Source organism: Aquila chrysaetos, chromosome 17 (genome assembly GCF_900496995.4).
Source record: "Aquila chrysaetos chrysaetos chromosome 17, bAquChr1.4, whole genome shotgun sequence".
NCBI lineage: Eukaryota > Metazoa > Chordata > Aves > Accipitriformes > Accipitridae > Aquila > Aquila chrysaetos.
Genome location: NC_044020.1, coordinates 12,359,404 through 12,382,925, shown reverse-complemented (window position 1 = coordinate 12,382,925; position 23,522 = coordinate 12,359,404). Strand labels below are relative to the sequence as shown.

The following is a 23,522-nucleotide window of genomic DNA, read 5'->3' as shown; positions in this document are numbered from 1 at the left end:
TCTTTCCATTAACTCTTATTTATAAGAGAAAGTGAAAATACTGTAGTAACAGAACTAAAGTTTTGGAACTGTATTGCTGTAACTGTAATCTTGTGAATTTCTGTGACTTAGTACTATTTTGATTCCACACTTTTTTTTATACTTGGATGAGAGATCTTCAGGGAAGGCAGTTTTTGAAGTACACAGGTGATACATTAGCCTTATATAACTTTTGTCTGAAAAATACTGTGGTGCAGTTTTGTTTATACTTCTCCCTCATCCGTTTATCTTTTTGTGAAATGCTAACTGTGAAATAAAATACACTTTTTTCTTTTTATCCCCTCCTCCTCTTGATCCATATAGTTATATATCATCATAATCTGACTCTGTTTTGTTCCATGGCTAGAAGGCTTATTTGTGGTTATTGCATAATCACTGATCTGCTTGTTGTGAATATCTATTTCAATGCAGTCTTTTTATTTGACAAATCATCACTTGGGCTAGCATAAAGATTGCATATGTTAATATGAATTTGGAGAGAAGGTATTATCAGTGATAGGTAACTATGGAGTATCATAGAATAGCCTCCTCTTATGATCGCCTTTTTAATGCATGTTTAGTTTTGGGAAGAGAACCTGGAAATGTCTGCTAAGGTACTCTCCCTCCCTTCTACATACTTGCAACAAAAGCAACTAGTTTGGTGTTTTAGACAGACTTGATATTCCATGAAGGTAAATGTGTGGATTTTTTTAAAAAGGGGAAAATTATATGTCTCTTAATAGAACTGCTTTATTTTTTTAAAACTATTTCTTAAGAAGCCTGAGCAATCTTCTTAAGTGTATTATTGCATAGGTAGGAAATTGCATACCTAACTAGGCTGGTGTAACTAAGATGGGGTTGACATCAGGTATTTAACACAACTGTGTGAACCTAATCAGCTGAAAAGCACATGTTTTTGTGACATCTTCATGAAAATAACAGACACCAAAAAAACTACCCCACTGCTTCTGATGTTATTTTGAGCTGTGTGAAGGAAATATGCATAGCCTGAGTTGCCCAGTGACTGATGGGAGTAGTAGCAGAATTTGGAGCAAGTATTATTCATGAAGTTCATGTTCTTGGTAAAAATTTGTATGTAAGATAATTATTTAGCTGTGATAAAGTAATACACAGTTTTCTCATTTAGATGATGTTACAGATCTTCAGTAGTATAGTAAATGTTTATATTAAATTGAAAGTCCTTTGGACAACACAGGAAGCAACAGCAAAGAAAATTTCAAACCTGTTGATAAGGTTTTCTCTTTAGCCTCTGAGAATATCTCCCAGTCAGTGTTGTTCTTGTTGAGAGATTATCTTGGACAGACACCTGCAAAAATTGTTTGCTATTGCATTGGGATTAATACTTGTCTCTTACCATTTGGAGTTTTTATCCTCTATTTTGGAGAAAATGAGGAAGAAGTTGGTACCTTTACATGGAGTTCCCTTCCCTTCCCCTTGGATTCTTAGATTGAAATCTGTAGGTTTGTGGGTTTTGTTACCTCTTCTTTTCCATTGCAAAGATAGTCACTGTACTGTTCTAAGTGATGGCATGTATGTGTCTGAAATAGTTTTTGGAGTTTTTCCTCAGTCGTGCTCTTTGTGGGGATTTAGTTTGAATTGTTTTCCATAGGCCCAAAGAGAGGGAGAGCATGAAGTTCTAAAAACTGTAACTTCCTCTTTTGTCTTAGAATAAAGTAAATGAGATGCTACTTTGAGTTACATAGAAAACAATTGTCCAACTGAACTGGATAGTTATTTTGCAGTACCCAAAGTCCTCCTGCCCCCCATGTATTACTGCTTTGGGAAAATGAAGTGTAGTTGTTCATTATCAATGCTTCTCAAAAACCAGAGGAGATTGCGTTGATGTTCATATATTGGACTTTAGGATTACATCCTTTGTTCTTTAGTTTAAAGAAGGCTGGTTCTGGATGAGGAAACTTTTTGTAACTTTTTTTCCCTATTTTTTCTTTTTTCTCCACAGGTTGATCTGTATGTTTGCTTATTTTGTGGCAGAGGAAATAACGAGGACAAACTGCTTCTGTGTGATGGATGTGATGACAGCTATCACACTTTTTGCTTGATTCCTCCTTTACCTGATGTACCCAAGGGTGACTGGAGGTGTCCAAAGTGTGTTGCTGAGGTACAGTTCAAGAACTACTCTAGCTTTGTGTGTATACTTGTGTTCCTGGAAAGATCAGAAGGGCAGTTCAGCTCAGTGCCATTCCATCTGGGTAGAAGGCATAGTTTTGTTTGGAATATTGTCAAGATGAGCTGTGAATCTCCAGCTGTTCTTGTTTGATGAGCCGTAAGGAGAGAGAAATGTTCCTTCTAGAGCTTCAGCGTAACCTTTGTTTATTAAACAGCCATATGACAGCTAAAACTTTGGCCTTTGTATGCTAAGAGCTGAAACTCAGTTTGATAAATTGGTAGTGGGAAATTAGGGTGAGAAGTAGGGTTGTGATAGGTGTTTCAGCATAACAATGAGACTTTGTAAACTATGATGTCATCAATGTATGTGATTTGGGCATAACAGGGAGCTTTGATTATTGGCAAGTCATTATGGCATTGTTCAGAATAGCTTGTGGCAGAAAGTGGAAGAACTAATTGAAAAATTTGTAGCCATTTTAGATTTGGTTTAGACTGAAAAAAGAGCTGTTGAGGCTCTGAAAGTGGAAGCTAGTTGAATTTCATTGTTCAAAAAAGAAGAGCTACCAAGTTCCAAGAGATGACTGGTCAACACCCTAAGGGCAATTAATATCATTTGATTGGCTTGGTATTTGTCTTAAGAAAACAAATTTCACAAGCTCAGGAAATTGGTAGATGTAGGATTCAGAGAAAAAAGCTTACTGTTTCTAAATCTGTAATTTTGTGACTGGCTTTAACTTCTTAAACCATGTTTTATCCAAAGGGGCAGTTGCACACACACATGTATATGCCCATTTCCCCCTACATCTGCCACACCCTTCGCAGCTGTGGGCTTCTGCTGGTTTTTTTGTGGTGGTGTATGAATAGTTGTGCAGCCACATAACAAGGTGGATCAGCTCTAACCCTTCACCAAGAGAGAGAAGGTTATCAGATCAACTCGGGCAAATGCTGCTGTGAGAGAGGTGGAAGTTCATAGTTACAGGCAAGGGAAAAGATGCAACAAACCCTTTGGGCTGCCGCTCACAGAGTGGATTAAGCTGCCTGTTTATTGTTCCCTTAAGAGAGTGCAATAAGAGAGTATTAGCAAACTACAGCAATCCAATGTGGAGTTAATTTAGAGAATATAGTAGTAAATATAGTGACTGCAGTGGTTTAGGAATGTGGAAACTCACAAGAAATTTCACTGCTACTACTGCTAGTAAAAACAGGGATATGTTGTTCCCAAGGAAAAAAATATGCATATAGGGACAAAATCAGGAAAGTTAAAGTGCCAAATAAGTTGTTAGTAGCAAATGATACAGAAAGTACTTGAAAAATTCTGGAAATACATTGGAAGTAAGAGGAAGAAGGGAAAAAAACATAGCTATATTATGTAATGGAGAGTAAACAAGTAACGCCAGAAAGATCTTTGAAATGCTCAGTAGTGCTTTTTGCATCAGTTTTTACTTTAAATGTTAATTGTGCACAGATGCTTAATGTAATGTTAACAGCAGGGTGCTGGAACAGAAGTTAGGAAGAATAGGGTAAGGGCTCTTTATATGTATTCAGGTCAATGTTTGACAGTGTTTACAGAAGTTGTAGATTCTCTGTTGCAGGCTCCATTTAAGAACTACTTTGATAAGTGTTGGGCATAGTCTAAGGATAGTTCCTCTCAAAGAAAAAGAAACTACTGATCTTTTGAATTCCTTTCCATTCCTGTTTCTTTATGACTGAACAGCTGACTGTCAGATAGTTCTGTGTCATGTTTGTGTTCAAATATGTCTTGTGTATATATAAACATTGTGTCAGATACAAAGGATGCTGAAAAGGACGCTGTAGAAATGGGTGGGGAACTAATACTTTTTGCCCTCTTGGATGAATGGTGATAGAACAGTGGAAGACTTGGAGGTTTTCTGTCAGATGGACCATGTCTGTTGTTAGCTGTGTTGCATTGTTTTAATTTCCTTCTTCCTCTTTCCTCCTATATACCTTCACAGCACCAAATCCGTTGATGATTTGCTGACTTGATAAAACTGAAGCACTTGCAGAGTTTGTTCCTGTGCAGTTATTATGCAAGTGCTTGAATCCAATGTGTCTAAGAAATGTCTTATGGCAGTCTAAGCATCTTGTGCAGTGTCTTACTCTGGCTGGCAGCAGTAGATTTTGAAACTTAGTTTTGGACAGGAAAGCAGAAGCGTGTAGCATTGGGGTTTACCATGTTAAATTAGCTCCTGTACAATTAATTCTGTTCTGTTTCTGTTGTGGTAGGACTTCCGCAGCTGAGAAAAGCACTCAAAATTGATAGCTTATTGTGTTTGGTAAGGACTCTGATGGACACTAGGATTTTTTGCTAAAGATGTAGCTGTGTAATAATCTGCTGCAGGGAACAATATTTTTATGTTCCATCTCCTAGGAATGCAACAAACCCCGTGAGGCCTTTGGATTTGAACAAGCTGTCAGGGAATATACTCTCCAGAGCTTTGGTGAAATGGCTGATAACTTCAAGTCTGATTATTTCAACATGCCAGTCCATGTGAGTTTCAACTTCTGTTGTGATTCCTTGTAGGGGAAAAAGAGGTTCAGCTGATACTGGATTTTTTGCTGAGGCATCTTAGCTTTGTTTAAAGAGGGACCATAAGCTTCAAACATGTAAACAAATGATATAGCTTTCTGGCATCTGGTCTCATTTCAACTTCATTTCACCCTTCTCCTGTGACAGATAGCTAGCTTTATTACTTGTTAGGTTATACCTTATTGGCCGTACCCTAGTTTGAAGTTCTTGCCCTTTTTGATTAATTGAACCAAGTGTCTTGTTCTTGTTTGGCAAAGGGGTCTTTCTCCTGCCCTTCCTATGGCTTTTGTCATGGTTTAGTTTGTTCAGAGGAGAAATCATTGGTTTCCTCCCTGTTGCAGCCTTTTCTTGCAGACAAGTCAGTAGACTGAGTCTGTCTGATAATCACTTTTTTTTGTTCTGCATCTCAGCAGCACTTTTAAAACTAGCATTTCTGCTTTGGCACACTTCCGCAATTCCGCTGTCCTGTAGACTGCATGCAGCACCAAACTCCTTCTCCTCTCAGGGTTCTTTGGTAATTTATGTGCGTTCTTGCTAAAGCCTCTAGCTTTTAAGGACTCCAATTTCTGATGCAACTTTGGGACACAGAGCAAAGCAAGGAACAAAGCTTATTTTACAAATAAGCTTCATAAATAAATGCGTACAAGTAAGAGTTGTAATGAACTATATGAAGACTACACTCTTGAACACAATTCTTTATCTGAATTTCCTTCCTGTTACTCAGAAGTTCTGGTCATTGTCCTTTGAAATAGTTTGGAATTTGCATGCTGTTCATTCTGCTTGCTGCTCGGTTTCTGCTGGCTCTCCTTCTGCCCTTCTTTTTAGCTGTACTTCTGGTAACCCCATCTTCTTTTTTGTTCATTCCATTCCCTATGATGTGGCATTCTATTTCTGCTACACTGCAGCCGCTACTAAGGAATACAGACCAAACTGTATGACTTTGAAGAGGTGGGGGGGAGAGAAGGAGTGGCTTTGGCGTTTGAAAATTCATGGGGGATTAGTAATGATTTATTGCTGGAATGATAACTTTTATGTTGGGTCTTATCTGCACATACCCTAATATCTTTTCCGCTTTCAGATGGTTCCCACTGAGCTCGTAGAAAAAGAATTCTGGCGATTGGTGAGCAGCATAGAAGAAGACGTCATTGTGGAATATGGGGCTGATATCTCATCCAAGGACTTTGGAAGTGGCTTCCCAGTGAAGGATGGCCGACGAAAGCTGATGCCAGAGGAGGAGGTGAGGAACAGGATATGCAAACTGACCCCATTCTTTGCTCTGCATAGGATTTCACATTAAGAATTTATGTCAGAAATCAGCATGGATTTTTTTCATGAAGAAACTGCTTAAGGCTTTTGCAGGCACTTAACATTCCTCTTGAGCAGGGCATTAATCTGATATTTTAGGTTCTTTTACAGATCTGGTTGCTGATAGCTAAGCTGCTTTTCATGATTTAAGTCACACCTGTTTTGTATCACTTAATCTTAGCAGGCAAAGATGTGCAAGTTGTAACAGTATGTCCGAGTATGAGGACACTGATAAGATTTTTTTTTTTTTTTTTCTTGTTCCAAACCTTTTCATTATAGAGTTAGCTACAGAAACATGATTCTAACCTCCTTGGGAGGTTCGTAAAAGGTAAAACAAACTAACTGGATTTAGCTTGTTTCTCTGACTGTGCATACTGTAAGAATGAAAACATGTACATACAGCATCCTACTATAGAAAATTTTATAAAGAACATCTGCTAAGTATATTACCTATTTTCCCTCAGACCTTACTGTAGCATGTCAATTTTCTGGTGCTTATATGTTTAAATTCAAACGAAATGAGAGTAAAGGTGTGGTTTCGTGATTACACAGCCCCAAATCAATTTATACTGCTCCCTGGAAGAGGTAATCCTCCTCACTATTTTCTTCCACCCATACCTGCACCTTCCTACCTGTACCTTTGTTGGCTATGCAGTGATTGTGTAGCTGCTTAATGAGTCAGAACTGCTTGTTGATCTATCTGTATGAAAGTAGTAATTTTAAAAAATATTTTCTAGCCAGGTCACTTAAGTCATCTGACTCACTGCATTGTCTTTATAGTGTCAGAGCAAAGGAAACAGCAGGAATGTGTGGCTGAGCTGAGGGTGTGACCAGTCTTTTCAGCATCTATGGGATATGCCTAAAATGACATTCACATAACATGTGAATCTGTGTTAACAGCTTTTTTTAAGGTGGAAAGTAGACTAATGTTAAAGCACAGTAGTGAGCTTTTAAGGCAGTCTGTTTGGATTCTCATTTTTTGTACAAATTGTGTGTATTTGAAAGTAAAGGTGGGATTGCTTAACTAGTGATGCTGTCTTCTCAGAAATGAGTGTGTAGGAATTTCTTCTCTTAAGAAAACTTTCTGAAGTAATATATAAAGAAGATCAAGATAAACTGCAGTGCAGTAAAGCAGGTTTTAAAAAAGCTGAAATAACAACATAAGATTCACTGCATTGTTTACAATCTTAAGTTATCCTATTTTATTGAAGACTTCTATCTTTTGTTCTTCTATTAGTGTTGCTGGTATTTTGTTTCACTAGAAAAGTATGAAACCTATAAACTTGGGGGGAAGAATATCAAAGCCTATGTATGTAAGCCTTGATCCAAAGAAGATGGGTTACATATGTTGAAATACCAGGACTGGCCTTAAATCTTAGTCTGATTAATTGCTGACTAAGGTATTTAAGAAATTATTTCCTAGTTTTGGTGCTTCATTGTTGCAGAATATTACCCACTGTCTACTATAGAAATGGATAGGCCGATCTCTTCCTTTGTTCTTTCCTTTTCTGGAGTTGGTGTCTTTATGTTCTTCTGATTTGTTCAGAATTTTCTCCTCTTTTTGGCAGGATTATGCACTTTCTGGTTGGAACTTGAATAACATGCCAATTCTAGAACAATCAGTCCTTGCTCACATCAATGCAGATATCTCTGGCATGAAGGTACCTTGGCTGTATGTAGGGATGTGCTTCTCCTCATTTTGCTGGCATATTGAAGATCACTGGAGCTATTCCATCAACTACCTGCACTGGTATGGTCTTTCCTTTGTGCATCTACCTTACACTGCCCTGTTTGCTGTTAGTAAATTTGTAGTTCTACTTGAAAATGCCTACGCATGCTGATGACATTTTTAATCAAAAAGCTAAATTAGCTGAGCGGTCCATATTCTTAGCTGAGGCTGATTAAAAGCGACTACAGATACTGTTTGAAGCGCTTCAGTGTTTTTCATTAACAGATTAAATATTCTTGTGTTGCAAAAAATCCAGTGTCACTGTAAGATCATGCTTTACAGGCTCACGTGTTTTCTAAGAAAGCTTTTGGTTTTGAACTGAGTTACAGTTCACTGGTTCACCGCTTTATAATTTAAAGTTGGTATGCCCCTATGCTGGAAATGGAGGCTGCTGCCTAGTGGCTTACACAGGCATCAGAGTTGCCAGTTCAGCAGCAGATCTATGTATACACAGAAATACTCCTAGTCAAGAGAAATTTGAAAGTAGTTCTGACTTTGAGAACAACCCTAGAAGTGCTCTGGTGTTCAGCTTTCGTGTTCAAAAAGAAGAATTGTGACAGATTAACTATTTGCATTGCAGTCTTTCCAGTTCATCAGGCTCAGTCATGGTGGATGGAACTGGGGGGAAGGAGGGGAAAGCTGTGGGAAGCACCCCTTTAGAATAGAAAGTTTACTGTACATCTGGTAAGGATGAGTTGATAGCCTTTAGACTGTGATTGCATATTTCTGGAGAAACATGTTTGCTAGTAAGATCTGAATTAATTATTTTGTTTCGAGTTCAGGTATTGTCCTCAGCATGCTATTAACTAGATCAGCATGTGAGGGTTTTGTGTCAGCTGTTGAATTCCAGCAGCCCAGATGCAGAGTAGTAGTCGTTTACTAGGGTTTAGTAGCTGTGTCCTACCAGCAGGTGTCACTGAAGCCTGCAGGAACGACAGAAAATGCTGCATTGTGTCTTATCTAACTTTTGGGATGGTTGATGCCAAGATTATTAATACAGTTAAATTGTGCTATGTAAACAGTTTCAGATATTTCAGCAGACTACTGCTTGTACTTCGTAATAAAATAAAATTAAAAAAATAAACCTCAGCACTATAGATACTAGATCATTACAGTTTATTTTGGTTAAGACAGGACTGGAAGGACTGGAGTAATATGTTCTCAGGTAATATTCTGTTTAGTTTTGGTCTTGTTAATCTTTTTTTTCCTCATACTTAACTAATTCATGTTATCAGGCATTTTTTTTATCTTAAGAGTCCAGTGGACCACTGGTTTTCAGTAATTGGTTATGTATATTAGAAGGATTGCTTATATGTCATTGCACTGTCTGGTGTTTTATTCTTTCCACTTCTGTTTAGTTGGTATACTATTTCATTGATTTCAGGAATACGACTACTCCAAGCCTAATTGAGTGAGTGAAGGAATACCATGATCTCTTTTCTCTTAAACATTAGCTGCGACGGCCAAGGTTTTGTTTGTTAAACTTACTTTATTCTTCCTACAGGAAAATAATTGCCCATTTTTATCCCTTTAGAGCATGGTAAATGATAAATATCTTCCACGTTAGGCTTGTCATGGCAAATCTGCTGTCAGGTATGTTCAGAATTCTGTTGTAGTGTAATTGATTTTTCAAATTAGAATGATACACCCTGAAGACGACGGTTGTTGATTAAAGACATTTTTGTGTCTATGTGCAAAATATTTGGCTTGTGTGGACAGTGGTGCTAGATTTGAGGTGTACTTTGCAGTTGGGTAGCACTGTTACTTTCCTTTAAGCAATGTGTTTATTACTGTGGTTGTGTTTTGTTAGGGGAGAGCCAAAGACATGGTATGGCGTGCCCTCTCATGCGGCAGAGCAGCTAGAAGATGTGATGAAGGAATTGGCTCCTGAGCTATTTGAATCCCAGCCTGACCTCCTGCATCAGCTGGTCACTATTATGAACCCCAATGTGCTGATGGAACATGGTGTACCAGTGAGTAGCACATGAGCATTTTTTACATAAGTACTCCTATGCGCTCTCTTTTTTTCATTCTGTGCCAGATTTGTGTAACAATGGTTTGGCATAACTCTGAAGAATTTTTGTCGTGGACATTTACATATTCAATTCATTAGTTATGGGGTGCTTTTTTAAAGCTAATTTCTAGAATCTTCCCTAGACTCACCGTGAAATTTAAATTATCTTATATCAGAAGTGAGTGTGCCAAGCTTTTTACATAAAATCTTATAGAACAAGTCTACATTGTGTTACATGTAATTTTTAATTAAGAAGATCCCCACCCTGCCATAGCAGAAAGTTTGTGAAATGTGTTTAATATCTTTTGACAGTAAAATACTTGTCTTATGTTCAGTAGAAATCTCAGCATTACAAAATGCTTTTTTGACCAAAAATAATTGGCTGTAGACCTTTAAGCAGCAGTCATTATCATTTGCTTTTGTTTTAGGATAGATTGCTTCCCTAGCAAATACCCCAACAAAGCAAACAATAAACAGTTTCCAGAAGCTTTTGCCTTTGTGGTGGATGGATTAAATAATGATAAAGAAACATTGCTTTTGTGATTCATAAAGTGAATTTTCAACCATTGGCTTATATATTCAGCTTTTTTGAGCAAGTCTATAAATTGAGGATTCACTTTAAGAAGACAGAACCCATCTTTACCACTTTTGGGGTAGCTACCTTGCATGTGGTGTGTTATAGGTAAAGAAAGTGGTGTTCAAATGTCTTGTAATTACTTGTGTTAAACTCTCTTGCAAGTTTCATATTTTTTTTTTTTTTTTTTTTTTTTTTTCCTTTTATCCTCACTTGTATTAGGTATACAGAACCAATCAGTGTGCTGGCGAATTTGTTGTGACCTTTCCTCGTGCCTATCACTCTGGATTTAACCAGGGATATAATTTTGCTGAAGCTGTGAACTTCTGCACTGCTGACTGGGTCTGTTCTTTTGTATATGTTTGCTATGTCTTTGCTAGGTGATCTTTGCAAGGAGCGTGTTAGTAACTTAATTATCTGAAGAATAGTCTTTTAAGTTACATAGTTTGTTTTATGTTTATAGTTCCTGGTACAACAGTTAAAGACTGATGTGAGTTTCTGTTACCCAAAATAATTTTGATGAGCACATAATTTTAAGCAGCTTCAAACTGAAATTTTGGCACATGGTCTTCCTTTTTAAGTATTGATCTAACCAAAAAGTGACATATCACAGTACCTTTAGCTAGTATTTCTGTGATGCCTCTTTCTGAATTTAATACACATTAATGTACTGTCTCAAACAGCTGTTGTCATTTCAATGTTGGAGATAGGCATATAACAGTCTTTTGTTCTCTTTTTGTGCCAGCTCATTTTGTACCTTTTAAATTATATTAGTACTTGTTCTAATAGCCATGCCACACTAGAGCATAGCTTACGCGGATTCTTCAGTAAGTTGTCAAAAGTGTGTCCTATCACTATCCAGGGTTTACAGTTGGAATTTACCATCTCATTTGTAGTTTATCTATCTCTAACTTCTTATTACCTTCAAATAGGAATTTTAGTACTTAATCAGATAATTTTATTCATTCATCAGAAAAATTGTCTGCAGAATTGACAGTGTGTCAGTGTTCTTTTTCTCTCCTGTGCTCATGATGTAATCTGTGTATAGCCTCTGCGAAAAACTGCTAAACTCACAGCAACCATGTGAAATTTCCTTTGCTTATGCAAAATGTAACCAGAAATCTGTAGCAAATTCATCTAGCATTTTAAATTTTTTGCTTTAAAAGGCACAAAATGAGTGATATCAATTTTGGTTAACTTTAGGCATCTTGTGGTAAATGTCTATGTCCAAGCATAGTAATATCCAGAGGGCAATGCATTCACCTTAGCATAGACCAGATGACTTCTTTTTGGTGCCAGTTTCTTTCCACTGGAAGTAAAAAGAGCTTAGGATAACTCTTAAACTTGTGCCTGAAAGTTAGGCATGTAAGGTTATGCCCCCCCAACATGGATATCATCTTTGTCCTCATCTGTGATGTGATTTAAGGTTGTTATAATTGTCTCTGTCCCATAAGATACAACTCTTAGTCTCAGTCTTTTCCCAGATTTTGTCAAAGGAAGGAAAATGGGAGCTAAGAGATCATCTTGAAACGTCTTTTCCCAGAATGACAGATGCTGGTTTTTTGTAGCTTCCCATTGGACGTCAGTGTGTGAGCCATTACCGAAGGCTAGGACGTCATTGTGTTTTCTCCCATGAAGAGCTGATCTTCAAGATGGCTGCAGATCCAGAGTGCTTGGATGTTGGGCTGGCTGCCATGGTCTGCAAGGAGATGACTCTAATGATAGAGGAGGAGACACGGTTAAGGGAGTCTGTTGTACAGATGGTGAGTAATAAAAGACAACTCTTACTTTGCTTGCAAAAGAACTTTTGCTTCCCCCTCCCCCTGCCTGGCTTAGAGTTTTTTAGCAAGTGTCTAATTTTTTTTTTGTTAGGGAGTGTTGATGTCTGAAGAAGAGGTGTTTGAACTGGTTCCAGATGATGAGCGTCAGTGCACAGCTTGCAGAACCACGTGCTTCTTGTCAGCTCTTACATGTTCCTGTAATCCTGAGCGTCTGGTATGCTTATACCATCCATCTGATTTATGTCCATGTCCCATGCAGAAGAAGTGTCTAAGGTACACAGGATTTTTTTTTTTTCCCCCAACTTTTCTTCCATATCCAATAGTTTGCTGGAGACCAGTGACCAAACATAACATTTGGCTACACTTCTCTCTTCCTCTATTTAAGGAGTATTTTTATCCTCTTTGCTTGTTTCTTGGTTCCAAGGCAACAGGTATTATATATGTTCTGTCTTTCTGGCCTTGTTGTAGCTGGAAAAACTCGATATAAGCAATATCCTGGCTTTTGTATGGGCATTGATACTCTTTCTGTCTTTTTCTTCCATATCTCCAGGTACCGGTACCCACTAGAAGACCTTCCTTCTTTGCTGTACGGAGTGAAAGTTAGAGCACAGTCTTATGACACTTGGGTCAGTAGAGTTACAGAGGCTCTGTCTGCCAATCTCAACCACAAGAAAGGTCAGACTTCTATCGTTCATAGTAGGATGTCCTGAAACTCCTACATTTGTTCTGTGCTCTCATTTAATGAGAGAAACACTGTGTATTGTTTAGTGGAAAAAAGAAAGGAGCTAATCTGAGAGTGTAATGCAACTCTTAATTGTGCATTTCAAATTGAACTAGCCTGTTGGAACCTTGATTGAAGGCCTTTGAAGCAGTCTAAAATTGCTTTTGTTTTTGCATACAAATTATTTATGTACTGTTATTACAGATGTGATTGAGCTGAGGGTAATGTTGGAGGATGCTGAAGACAGGAAATATCCAGAGAATGATCTTTTCCGCAGGCTCAGAGATGCTGTGAAAGAAGCAGAGACCTGTGCTTCAGTAGCACAGCTGCTTCTGAGCAAAAAGCAAAAACACAGGTAGGACAGGCATTTTTTTAAGTTTCCATCTGTCTGTTTTGTTACTTGATTGGACCTGGAAATGTCAGAACGCTGAGGTCTCACTGCCTACTAACTTCTTTCAGTGTTTCCTGTCCTTAGTGCTGTGACTCATTGAGAGGTAGGGGAGGCAGATATGGTGACACAAAGGGCCAAAAAAGTGGACTTGGTTGGAAGTGTTAAACATACTGTTTTCAGCTGACTTACGTACTGAAATGTGAAATCCTTTGGAGAAGTTGTCTTGTTTGATTGCTGATCAGGTATTTCTCTGAACGTGTGGGAGAGTTGTAGGGAAAGACAAGAGGAAAAAATGTAATGAAAGTAAGTCTTGACGTGAATGTTTGTATTTTAGATGGCATGGCTAAGTACATAGCTTAAAGCTATGGAAAGAAAATCTGCTAAAACATTGGATTGCAAAGCAAAATGCTTGAAAAGTAGGAAATACCAATTACGATTGGTGAGGCAAGCACAATTTTATCTTCTGGTACAGCATTTCTCAAAAATACAATTTTGCCAGCTGTTCTCAAGTTGCAGAATGTGTTGTCATGCTGGTGGAGTTACTGGAAGATGCAAAGGAAATGTGTCTTGCCGGCACTGACTGGGACAAAAAGATCTTGGGGAGCAGAACAGTGCAGAGAGCAATAGTTTGAGCCAGTCTTTTCCTTCTTGGGAAGGACCATGGGAGGCAGTGATGTGTGGCTGAAAAGGAGTGGCTTGCCTCAGTGACTTCTGGCAGTTTAGTTGTCTGTGTTGTCTGCTTGCCTGTGGCTGCTTCAGTGTTAACTCTGTCCCCTGGCCCTACCTCAGCACTCTGCTGGAAGTGTCCCCTTGTTCTGTTGTCACGAACCTTCAGCAACATGTTCTTCTTTCTCTACTATGCATTCTGTGCACTGAATAAAAGTCCCATAGAAAATCATTTGATCGGATGACAGTAATTAGTGTGCCAGAGGTGGTATGGTAAACTTCTGTAGCTTGCATTTCCTCTGCCAAGTATAAAATTTGGCTTTGTAGTTGGTTGGGTTTTTTGCATGTGTAGTTTTTGTGTATTACTTAAGACTTTTCAAGGGAGGCAGTAAAACGTAAATCCCTTGTTAATTATAATACCCAACTTTGCTACACAGAACATAATGCATGTCATAATTGCTTGAATTTGAACACTGAGATATTAGTGTTACACCACAGACCGAAGTATAATACCTGATGTAATTGGAAAGCTATTATTAAATACAGAAGCATTTTTGCTGTATTTGAAGGGGAAAGAAGGCTCTTCTGTTTGGTTTTTATTGCTTGTGGGATCCCACTACCACAGAGGTATGGTCACTTAGAACTCTGGTCTGGGTGAGTAAAGCAAGGCTACAGGGGTTGCATTGCCCTGTTCCTGGTGAAGTTTAATTATTTTAGTAGCTCCCAGGTGTTCCTGGTCTGTTGCTGCTTCCTCCTCCTCCTGCTGTTGGAGTGTGTCAGCATGCTCTCAACAGGCTTGCCTTCAGTTAATTATTTGGTGGATTACCAGCACTATCCCAAGAAACACAAGGGGTAGAAAGATTTGACAACTTTCAATGGTGTGTCTGATCTAAAGCTGAAAGAATTCCATGAGGCAAAAAAAAGGACTTATTTATATGTCTGAGGGCTGTTGTATGCTAAATAGCAATATGTTACAAAATTGAGGTTCGAGAAATATTTTGATGAACAGTGTTAGGAAATATAAACATAGAGGTCATGTTCAGCTTCTTTAACATTTATCTTCATATTTAATACATTGAGAAGGATCACATTTACGCAAAGGATAAGGTTATTGAAAAGGCAAATTAAAAGTGAGTGTTCAAACTGAACAATTTGGCAGGGATTAAAGCAGCAATAAACTCATGGTCAAATGTAGCAAAAGAAAATCTATCCCTTATGCATCTAATTATATATAAACCTGTAAAATAGGTAACGTGTAGCTGTGAAGGTGTGTCCAATATTCCAATCCCGTATCTCTCCCTGCTATTGAAAGTTGTGAGTTTCCATAAGCAGGGATAGTTGTATCTTTTTGTGCAGCATCTCATGCTGTGGCATTCTGTGGTTGGACTAGGGACAGAACGCCAGTGCAATGTTTCAGACAGTGTGCTCTCCCACGGTGGTGTCTTGGAGCACTGCACCCCGTTTGCTCTCGCGCAGCAGTATTGGAGGCACGGTAGGTCCCATGCAGCCACCGCTCCTTCTTACTGTCTGTCGTAGCAAGTCAAAGCCAGCAGTATTCTTTTTTTCCCCTCTGAGTTTTAGATAATGTGTAATTATATTTGATCATTAATCAAAATTTTACTTTTACGATTATATTTAAGTCCATAGGTTGAAAGATCGAATTCTGGGTTTTTTAATGTTTTTTTTAGTAATAAACTGTGGATTTGTTAGCAAGGAACAACTCTTCAGTGTTTAAAATCTGTCCTGCTTGTGAAGTTGTTGTGCCTGCCAGTGATACCTATACCAAGAGTTTAATTTGTGCAGTGTATTGCTTTTAAGTCTTTCACTGCGTTCAGCAGGCTTGTTATACTTGCTTCGAGTGATATTTAATGGAAGTGTCTTTGCAGAACATGTCCTACTCAATAGCAGTCTTCTCCTGTTGCAAGGCCAGTTTCAGCAGTTCTTTGGTTACAAGAGAGCGCTCTAGAAAATAAGACTTCTTTTCAGAGCTTGTTGCTGTTACATATCTCAGACTTATTGTCAGTGCCTGTCATGGCAGTCAACTTCTTGAGCTGCCTAAAGCAGGCTTTTTGTTCTTTCACCTGTTTGGAGCAAACTCAATTTGAAAGTCATCTAGACACTCCTACCTCTGAAGAGCAGGGTAAATTCCCTTGAAGGTGCTTAGAGGAATTATATTAAATTTAGTTTTCAAGATTTTGGACTTCTTGTGGAGTTTGGGGTTTTTTGAGTTCTCAAGTGATGAAGTTTTTTTCATAACTTCTCCATAATCTTGATAGCTTTCTGTCACTGGGAGTAAATCCAGGGATCATCATCTTACCTCTTTCCTAATACTGTTTAATTATGTCCATTCATACAGCAGACAGAGCCAAGATAGTGGAAGGACACGGACCAAGCTAACTATGGAGGAGCTTAAAGCATTTGTACAGCAGTTGTTTAGCTTGCCCTGTGTTATCAGCCAGGCCCGACAAGTAAAGGTAAGTTTGTATCTACTCCTCAGATAATGTCATGCTTTTTACTTTGTTTTGTTTTTGTGGTGTGGGTTTGTTGTTTGGTTGTTTTTTTTTTTTAACAGATAATGTTGCCTGGTGTAAAGGATGAAAGGCTTTTTTCTTTAAGAATCAGTCCTGCACTGGCAGAGATGGATTTAATGGGGTGTTTCATTTCTAGCTTCTAATGTAAAGCAAATAGCTGCTTTGCAATGATATTTGTGGCCTCAAGAAAGGACGTAAAAGACTCTGGATACGTCTAGCTCAGTGTTTCCCTGCTTTACTGGGTAATCTTGCTGTTGTCATTGAAGTTTTGCTGATGACATGTTGCTATCTCTCTGTAATGGAATGGTAACATATATTTTCTGCTCATTTGCAAGCATGTCTCTAAGTGAGCAATGATGGCGTTTGTACTTTTATGCTAGTGTAGTTATAGCAGCTGAATATGTTGGGCTCAGTTTGGTAGCCTAAGTGTGGATATCTAGTGCCCTGTGAGGTGCTCTAAAATATTCCACCTGGCCTCCTTTGCCATTCTGGAAGAATACCTTTGCTCTTGTGTAGCAGTTTCAGACAGTGTGGGGTATTGCACGTGACGGTCAGCATTTAGGCAAAAAAACAGAGCTCTTTACGTGACTGTGTACACTTTTTAAGGTGTCTGTTGCAATGGGCATTGTCAGATGTGGTGGTCTCACTGTAGCTACACCAAGATGAAAGATCCCCCCCCACCTGTCACTGTCCAGGTGGCCCGGTTTTATCTCTCTGAACCAGTTACTCTTATTCCAGTGTCATTAATGCTATGTATAGTGGTGGAATTTCTGGTTAAATCCTACCTTTTGTGTGTTTTTATAGAAACTTCTGAAGGTTATATTGGTGTGCTTCTTTAGGGGAGAGGGAAAGCAGTACCACATTAGCAATTGTTCTGTAAATACTTCTCATCCTTGCTTTCCAGGTTACAGCCCCCTTAATCTGTATGCATGGCCTGCATTTCTTGTCCTTCATATATATCTTTGCACCTGTCTTTGAATGAATCTAGACTAATAAGTAATCCAGATCATACTGATTCCCCTGGCTGCTATTATCGTTTATCACTCTGGCAGTCTGTATCATAGCAAGTGTTTTCAGCAGCAATCTTAATTTGTTTCTCTGTCACTGATGATGAAATGTTAAGTAGTGTTTCGCCTACTAACCAACTTCTAGAAAACTTTTCAAGAGACATCCTTAATATAGATTTTTCACCTTGAGAAATGGTTCTTGAGTTGTATGTTAACTGTTTATTAATGCACATGTTCTCTGATGATACAGTTTTAAGAATGTTCTGTAGTGCTACATTGAGGGCCTAAAATTCTAAACATTACCGTATGTGCAGCTACCACTATATAACCAAACATATACTTTAAAAATAAGTTAGTCTTGCTTGAGAAGGCCTCTTTTCCGTAAGTGTTTACTAGTTAGTTGTGTCCTTCTTCATTCATGAATTCTGTATTAACTTTTCCATGGTAGTTCAGAGTTGATATCACAGAGAGACTTTGTATTGGACTTTCTTCTTGTCTTTATGATATTGGCATGTTGTTGCTGAAAACAAGTACCTTCAGAAAACTATAGGACTCTAGGACGCAGATTTTCCAGGCCTGTTGATGCTAGTCTTTATCCTTCAGAGATGTTCTTTAATGTGTTTCCCAGCAGCTAATCGAGTGGAAAGTATATTATCATCCTCATATGACAGGATGATTTTACTACACTTCTTTCCACATACAAACCAGAAACATTTACTAATATTCATGAAATTTTATCATCATCTATTAATAGACCTATAAGATTGTTCTCAAAGGAGTTTTTTGTTTCTAATGTATTTAAAACCTGCTTCTAATTAAGATATAAGTCATAGATGACAGAGCTGCAGGCATATAATAAGCTCTTAATAGTTTTAATTTGTATTTTTGTCTAAATATTTTCTCCCAACTAGTCTCTCTTCCCCCCGCCCCTCAGCCTTACGAAACTCGTTCTGTTAAAGTACTCTGTGCATGTGTATGTTCTTGAAGCTTCAACATAATCACTAGCCAATAAAATAAATATTATCATTTTACTGGTTACTATCCATAGTCTCTTAGTTTCTGAATGAAGTTAGATAATGATCATTTATGCCTAAGCACTCACTAACTTTCAACATGGCATTTGAATGCAATTATCCATCATAATGAATTGCAAAATAATTGGCATGTTGCACGATGAGTATTTTCTAACACAAAAGGCATTATAATTATTAAACTGTAATAATTTACTGTTGTCACTATGAAGCATTCAGCATATGTTCCCTAAATAAAAACATTTATAATGTAGGTCTTGTTCTTTTTTGTAAATGCCTTCTGGTTTCCAGACAGTCATGAAAAGCAGCATCAGACAAAACAGGCAGTAAGCTAAGGGTTAGGAAAGGCAGGTTTTGCTCCTCATTGTGCCATTGACTTGCTATCAGAAATACCTGTCTCTTTGTAAGAGACTCAGGAGTGAATCAATTGAGTATACTGGTTGAATGTCCTTGAATGAGTTTCCTGCAGACATTCTTTCCTGTCTGTTTGCTGTCTGATTTTTTTCATTGGCAGTGCCAAAACATGAGGATGAGGACAACTGCAGCAGTGCAGTTGGATTTCTGTGAAACTGTCTCCTTTCATTAGAGGATTTTGCATTTTCATTTCTTTCCTTTCTTCAATAAAACCCCGATGTGTTTAAGTGGTGGGCCTGCTGTAGTAAATAGTAATTTCATACTTGACCACTGTTATTTTAGTGATCTTTTGGTATTCGTGTCCTCGTACAACTCTGGCTTGTTCTTTCTCCTCAGCATGTTTTGTTCTATTGTATATTACGATCATTACTGTAAAGACCCTGACACTAGATTGAAAGGACGACCTGTTTGCAGAAGTCCCCTTTCCCCCCACTATTTTAAAATTAATGTTGTCCGGGCGATGCTTAATATTCTGTTTTGCTGGGAGCTGTGGTCAGTTGCAGTTGTACTATTTTAGGTGCAGAGTTTGATGCAACTAATATGCCTTGTGGATGAAACATTGGGCCACCAAATGAGTTTAGATGGTCTGTTAGTTAATATGGATCAGACTTGATGGCTTGTGACAACTGGGTGGCATTGTGTGTAGAAGCTCTGACTGATAATGTGATGATCATATACAAATTGACAGCTGAATGATCCTTCAGTCAACTTTCCCTTTTGATTGTATGGGCATTTTTTCCTAATTGATTTGTACTGTATGCTACTTCAGAATCTTCTTGATGATGTGGAAGAATTTCATGAGCGTGCTCAAGAAGCTATGATGGATGAGATCCCAGACTCTTCCAAGCTGCAGGAGCTGATAGACATGGGCTCTGGCCTTTATGTAGAACTTCCTGAACTGCCAAGGTTGAAGCAAGAACTGCAGCAGGCACGGTGGCTGGATGAGGTGAGGTCCACCCTCTTGGATCCCCAGAGGGTCACCCTAGATGTGATGAAGAAGCTGATTGACTCAGGTGTGGGCTTGGCACCACACCATGCTGTAGAGAAAGCCATGGCTGAGCTGCAGGAGCTGCTTACAGTCTCAGAGAGGTGGGAGGAGAAGGCCAAGGTCTGCCTCCAGGCCAGGTGAGTGTTCCTTTGCAAACTGTTCTTACAGCTTACACTCTTCCAGGATTCTCAGCCTCTTTTGAGGAGTGTGGTGAAAAGTAGGGGCTTTGAAGCTGTAATGCGGTTTGGTTTTGTTTAACTCCTAGCAGTTTGATTGCTCAAGAGTTGGATTTGAGGTTGTTGATGAATTGCAGAACAGTTGACTCCCTATCATGTTGCACAGTGGCAGGAGGCTGTGAGTGTTGCCGCTGTCTTTGCTGTTCATCCCCCTCAACAAAAAACACCGAGTATGCTACACGAGACAGCTTCCTCGATGTTAAGGAGTTCTGATGCTATGCCCTTTTGAACTTAATTGTGCAAAGTCCATCAGCTTTCTCACCTCTCCTGTTCTTTGGTAGCCAGTAGCGCCCTCCAAGAATTGAGCCATGGTATCCCACACTGCAGTGTAGTGATGAAGTTGCATCACTAGCCTGGCCAATTCATGGCTTTAGTTGACTGGCATTTTGAGAGAAGGCTGGAATTGGGTTTTTCTTACTCTAGACCACGCCAAAGTATGATGGCTCTGGAGGGCATCGTGAATGAAGCAAAGAACATCCCTGCTTACCTGCCCAATGTGCTGGCACTGAAAGAAGCCCTGCAGCGGGCTAGAGACTGGACAGCCAAAGTGGAGGCCATTCAGGTAGGGGTTACAGCAGGGACTGGAATCTTCTGCTTCCATTCTTTTATTTAGACATGTTCTTTATTCCCAGCCCCTCTACCCACAAAGGTGACCTGAAGGGAAGCCTTGCTATAGCTGTTAAATGTGCTTATCATAGCTCATGTGCTTGAATTTCTTTTTCTTTTTGTGCTGGTGTTTCCCTGTTGGCTATCCAATTTCTATTTCCCTTCCTTTTATGCATTTCATTGGGGATGTAAAAGCCAGCAAATTCATTATGATACAAATGTAACTCTCAAAGGGTATTTGGTATTGAAACTATTCTGCATACTGTCACTGGAAATACTTAGCTGCAGCAGAAGATGTTCTGCTCACAGGTCTTCAGTTTTGGAGCTGGCTATGGAAATGGTTTTTTTATTTTGTTCGCTTTTTCTCCCCCAAATGGTGTAAGATTTAATGGCACTGATGGCCAAAATTTTCAATCTGAAATAGATGAAGTTATGACATCGTTAGGTCAGTACCCTCCCCTTCTATTGGTCTACCCATGCAACTTGATCCAAAAGGGAGATGGCTTCTGTGATGTTTCTGGGTGTTAATCTCTGGATTGCAACTGCTATTCTTATATCAGGTATTTGTTGGGAACTGAAGTGAGAATCCCAGTTGGTTTCACATCAGCCCCTGTACAACTCTCAGATATAGTAGCTTGCTGTTAAGCAGACAGCATTTAAGACAACCATCTAGAAATGGATTGTCTTACTCCCTAAGGCAGCTGGCCAAGTCAGAATGACTGTTAAAATAAAAACTGTATGAGGTAGTTTTTTAAAATACCAGTAAGATTGAAACATTGCCCTCCTTTCCTTTCTTATGGAAATCTATTTTAGCTGGTGACAAAATAGTATATGGCTTGAAATTAAGCTGCCCACTGATATAATGGTGGAATCGTTGGCTTAGAAAAATTTCTTTTACCCCAGAATGGGAGCAACTATGCCTACTTGGAGCAACTGGAGAGCTTGTCTGCCAAAGGCCGACCAATACCAGTGCGTCTTGATGCCCTGCCACAGCTGGAGTCGCAAGTAGCTGCAGCACGTGGCTGGAGAGAGCGCACAGGAAGGACCTTCCTGAAGAAGAACTCAAGCTACAGTCTGTTACAGGTGAGCAACAGACCCTTCTGTCAGCCTTCAGAAACTGATCTTGATGGCCCTCTGTGGTCTGGAGGGAACAGCTGGTTCAGTTACAGTAGATTACAGCTCCTTTTGATAATAGAATATAATAAAAAACTTCAGCTGTTCTTGGGTGAAAACACTGGAAAAGGCAAAAAGTCCATGTTTGGTTAGTTTTGTTTTAGGTATAGACAACCTCAACTGTTACTTTTGAAGAAACAAAACTCTCTTTTTTGGGAGGGAAAGAGGAGGATTTCTTTTTTTGTGTAAGTGTGGAAATGCAGGCCTGAAATGGACGTAGAAGCTGTCTTTAACTGATGGATGTTTACCTTGTTCCACTGCTTAAATTCTAAGAAAATGGATTAGATAATTTTTCTTATAGTTAAACAGCTTATAAAATCAGTCAGCTACTCTTTATTTCACTATGAATGTAGTCATTGTCTTTTTTTTTATAAAAATCATTCATGTGTTTGAAGATTTATTATATCTTCTTGACAGGCTTCCTTTTTCTAGGGAAAACATTTCCAGTTCTTTCAATGCTTTCTTGTAGGCTGTATTTTTCATACTCTTATCTTGTTGCTATTCTCTGCAGTTTGTCCTCACTGCTAGTGTGATGTCCAAAACCAGACAGAATCTTCTCATTATAGCTTCCCTAGTGCCATGTGAAGTGCAGTAATTATATCTTGTGTCTCAAAGGGGATACTGCTGTTTAATGTTTCCCAATGGGATCTGCCCCGATTGCAACATAACCACACTGATTTCTGTTCAGTTTATGATGCACTCTAGGTCCAAATTTTTTCTCTGTATTTTTTCTGCCTAACTAGTTATTTAATGTGTACTGGTTTTGCATTTGACTGTTTGTTTTCCTAAATGTATCAATTTGAACTTTACTATATTGAATTTAATTTGATAGATTTTATATTTAAGTATGCCTTCCAACTAATCAAGATTACTTAAAATTTAATTCTTGTCCTTAAAAGTGCTTTGCAGCCTCTCATGTTTGATATTAAAAGGCTCATAGCATATTTTTTAGTTTTGTTTCAGCCACTAAATGCTGATGTAAATAGGAAATCATGGCAGATCTTTAAGACTTGAAATTGATGAAGGCACTTGAAGTGAATGTTGAACTACTGATATCTAACTGCATACAATATTTCAGTTAACTGTATATATGACAGCTTAATTTGAATAGATTTTGTAATTTAATTATGAAAACACAGTGGCTTTCAAGTTGACCTGCCACATCACTGTGGTGCTGATTACATTCAAATTCCATATGGTATGAAATACTTGTATCCTTTTCCGTTCATTTCTCCTCTTCCTAGCATTAATTGACAGATATCAAAGGTGTTAGATTACCGAGTATTTTTTGCTCTCTGATGACTCTGTTGTAATTCCTTTATTAGACGTTCTCATACGTGTCCCTGAAATCATAACATTATAGATCAGAACTTTTTTCTGTTCTTGGCATCCTTGGCTCTGACAGTATAAGTTTTCTTGGTGTTTACAGGTTCTGAGCCCTCGGACTGATATTGGTGTTTATGGGAGCAGTAAGAATAGGCGGAAGAGGGCAAAGGAATTGATGGAGAAGGAAAAGGAGAAAGATCTTGACTTGGAATCCCTAAGTGAACTGGAAGATGGGCTGGAGGAGGCCAGGGACACTGCAGCTGTGGTAAGGAGCAATGAGAGGTAGTGTCTCCTGATACGTGGGTTTAATTTGTC

General features: G+C 38.7%; 1 protein-coding gene across 3 annotated transcripts in view; it reads left to right on the top strand.

Moving 5' to 3' along the window:
* The window catches only part of KDM5A (lysine demethylase 5A), a 51,140-nt gene that overhangs the window by 13,702 nt on the left and 13,916 nt on the right, over positions 1-23,522 (top strand). For 2 of the 3 annotated variants that reach the window (XM_030040589.2, XM_030040591.2), the window contains exons 8-22: positions 2,000-2,158; positions 4,556-4,675; positions 5,793-5,951; positions 7,588-7,769; positions 9,559-9,721; positions 10,559-10,678; positions 11,905-12,099; positions 12,209-12,390; positions 12,668-12,792; positions 13,043-13,193; positions 16,252-16,369; positions 19,648-20,003; positions 20,526-20,664; positions 21,612-21,791; positions 23,311-23,472. In XM_030040589.2, the coding sequence (XP_029896449.1) occupies positions 2,000-2,158; positions 4,556-4,675; positions 5,793-5,951; positions 7,588-7,769; positions 9,559-9,721; positions 10,559-10,678; positions 11,905-12,099; positions 12,209-12,390; positions 12,668-12,792; positions 13,043-13,193; positions 16,252-16,369; positions 19,648-20,003; positions 20,526-20,664; positions 21,612-21,791; positions 23,311-23,472 (2,511 nt within the window). The remainder of the gene's footprint in view (positions 1-1,999; positions 2,159-4,555; positions 4,676-5,792; positions 5,952-7,587; positions 7,770-9,558; positions 9,722-10,558; positions 10,679-11,904; positions 12,100-12,208; positions 12,391-12,667; positions 12,793-13,042; positions 13,194-16,251; positions 16,370-19,647; positions 20,004-20,525; positions 20,665-21,611; positions 21,792-23,310; positions 23,473-23,522) is intronic. The other variant, XM_030040590.2, reaches the window with a different exon arrangement.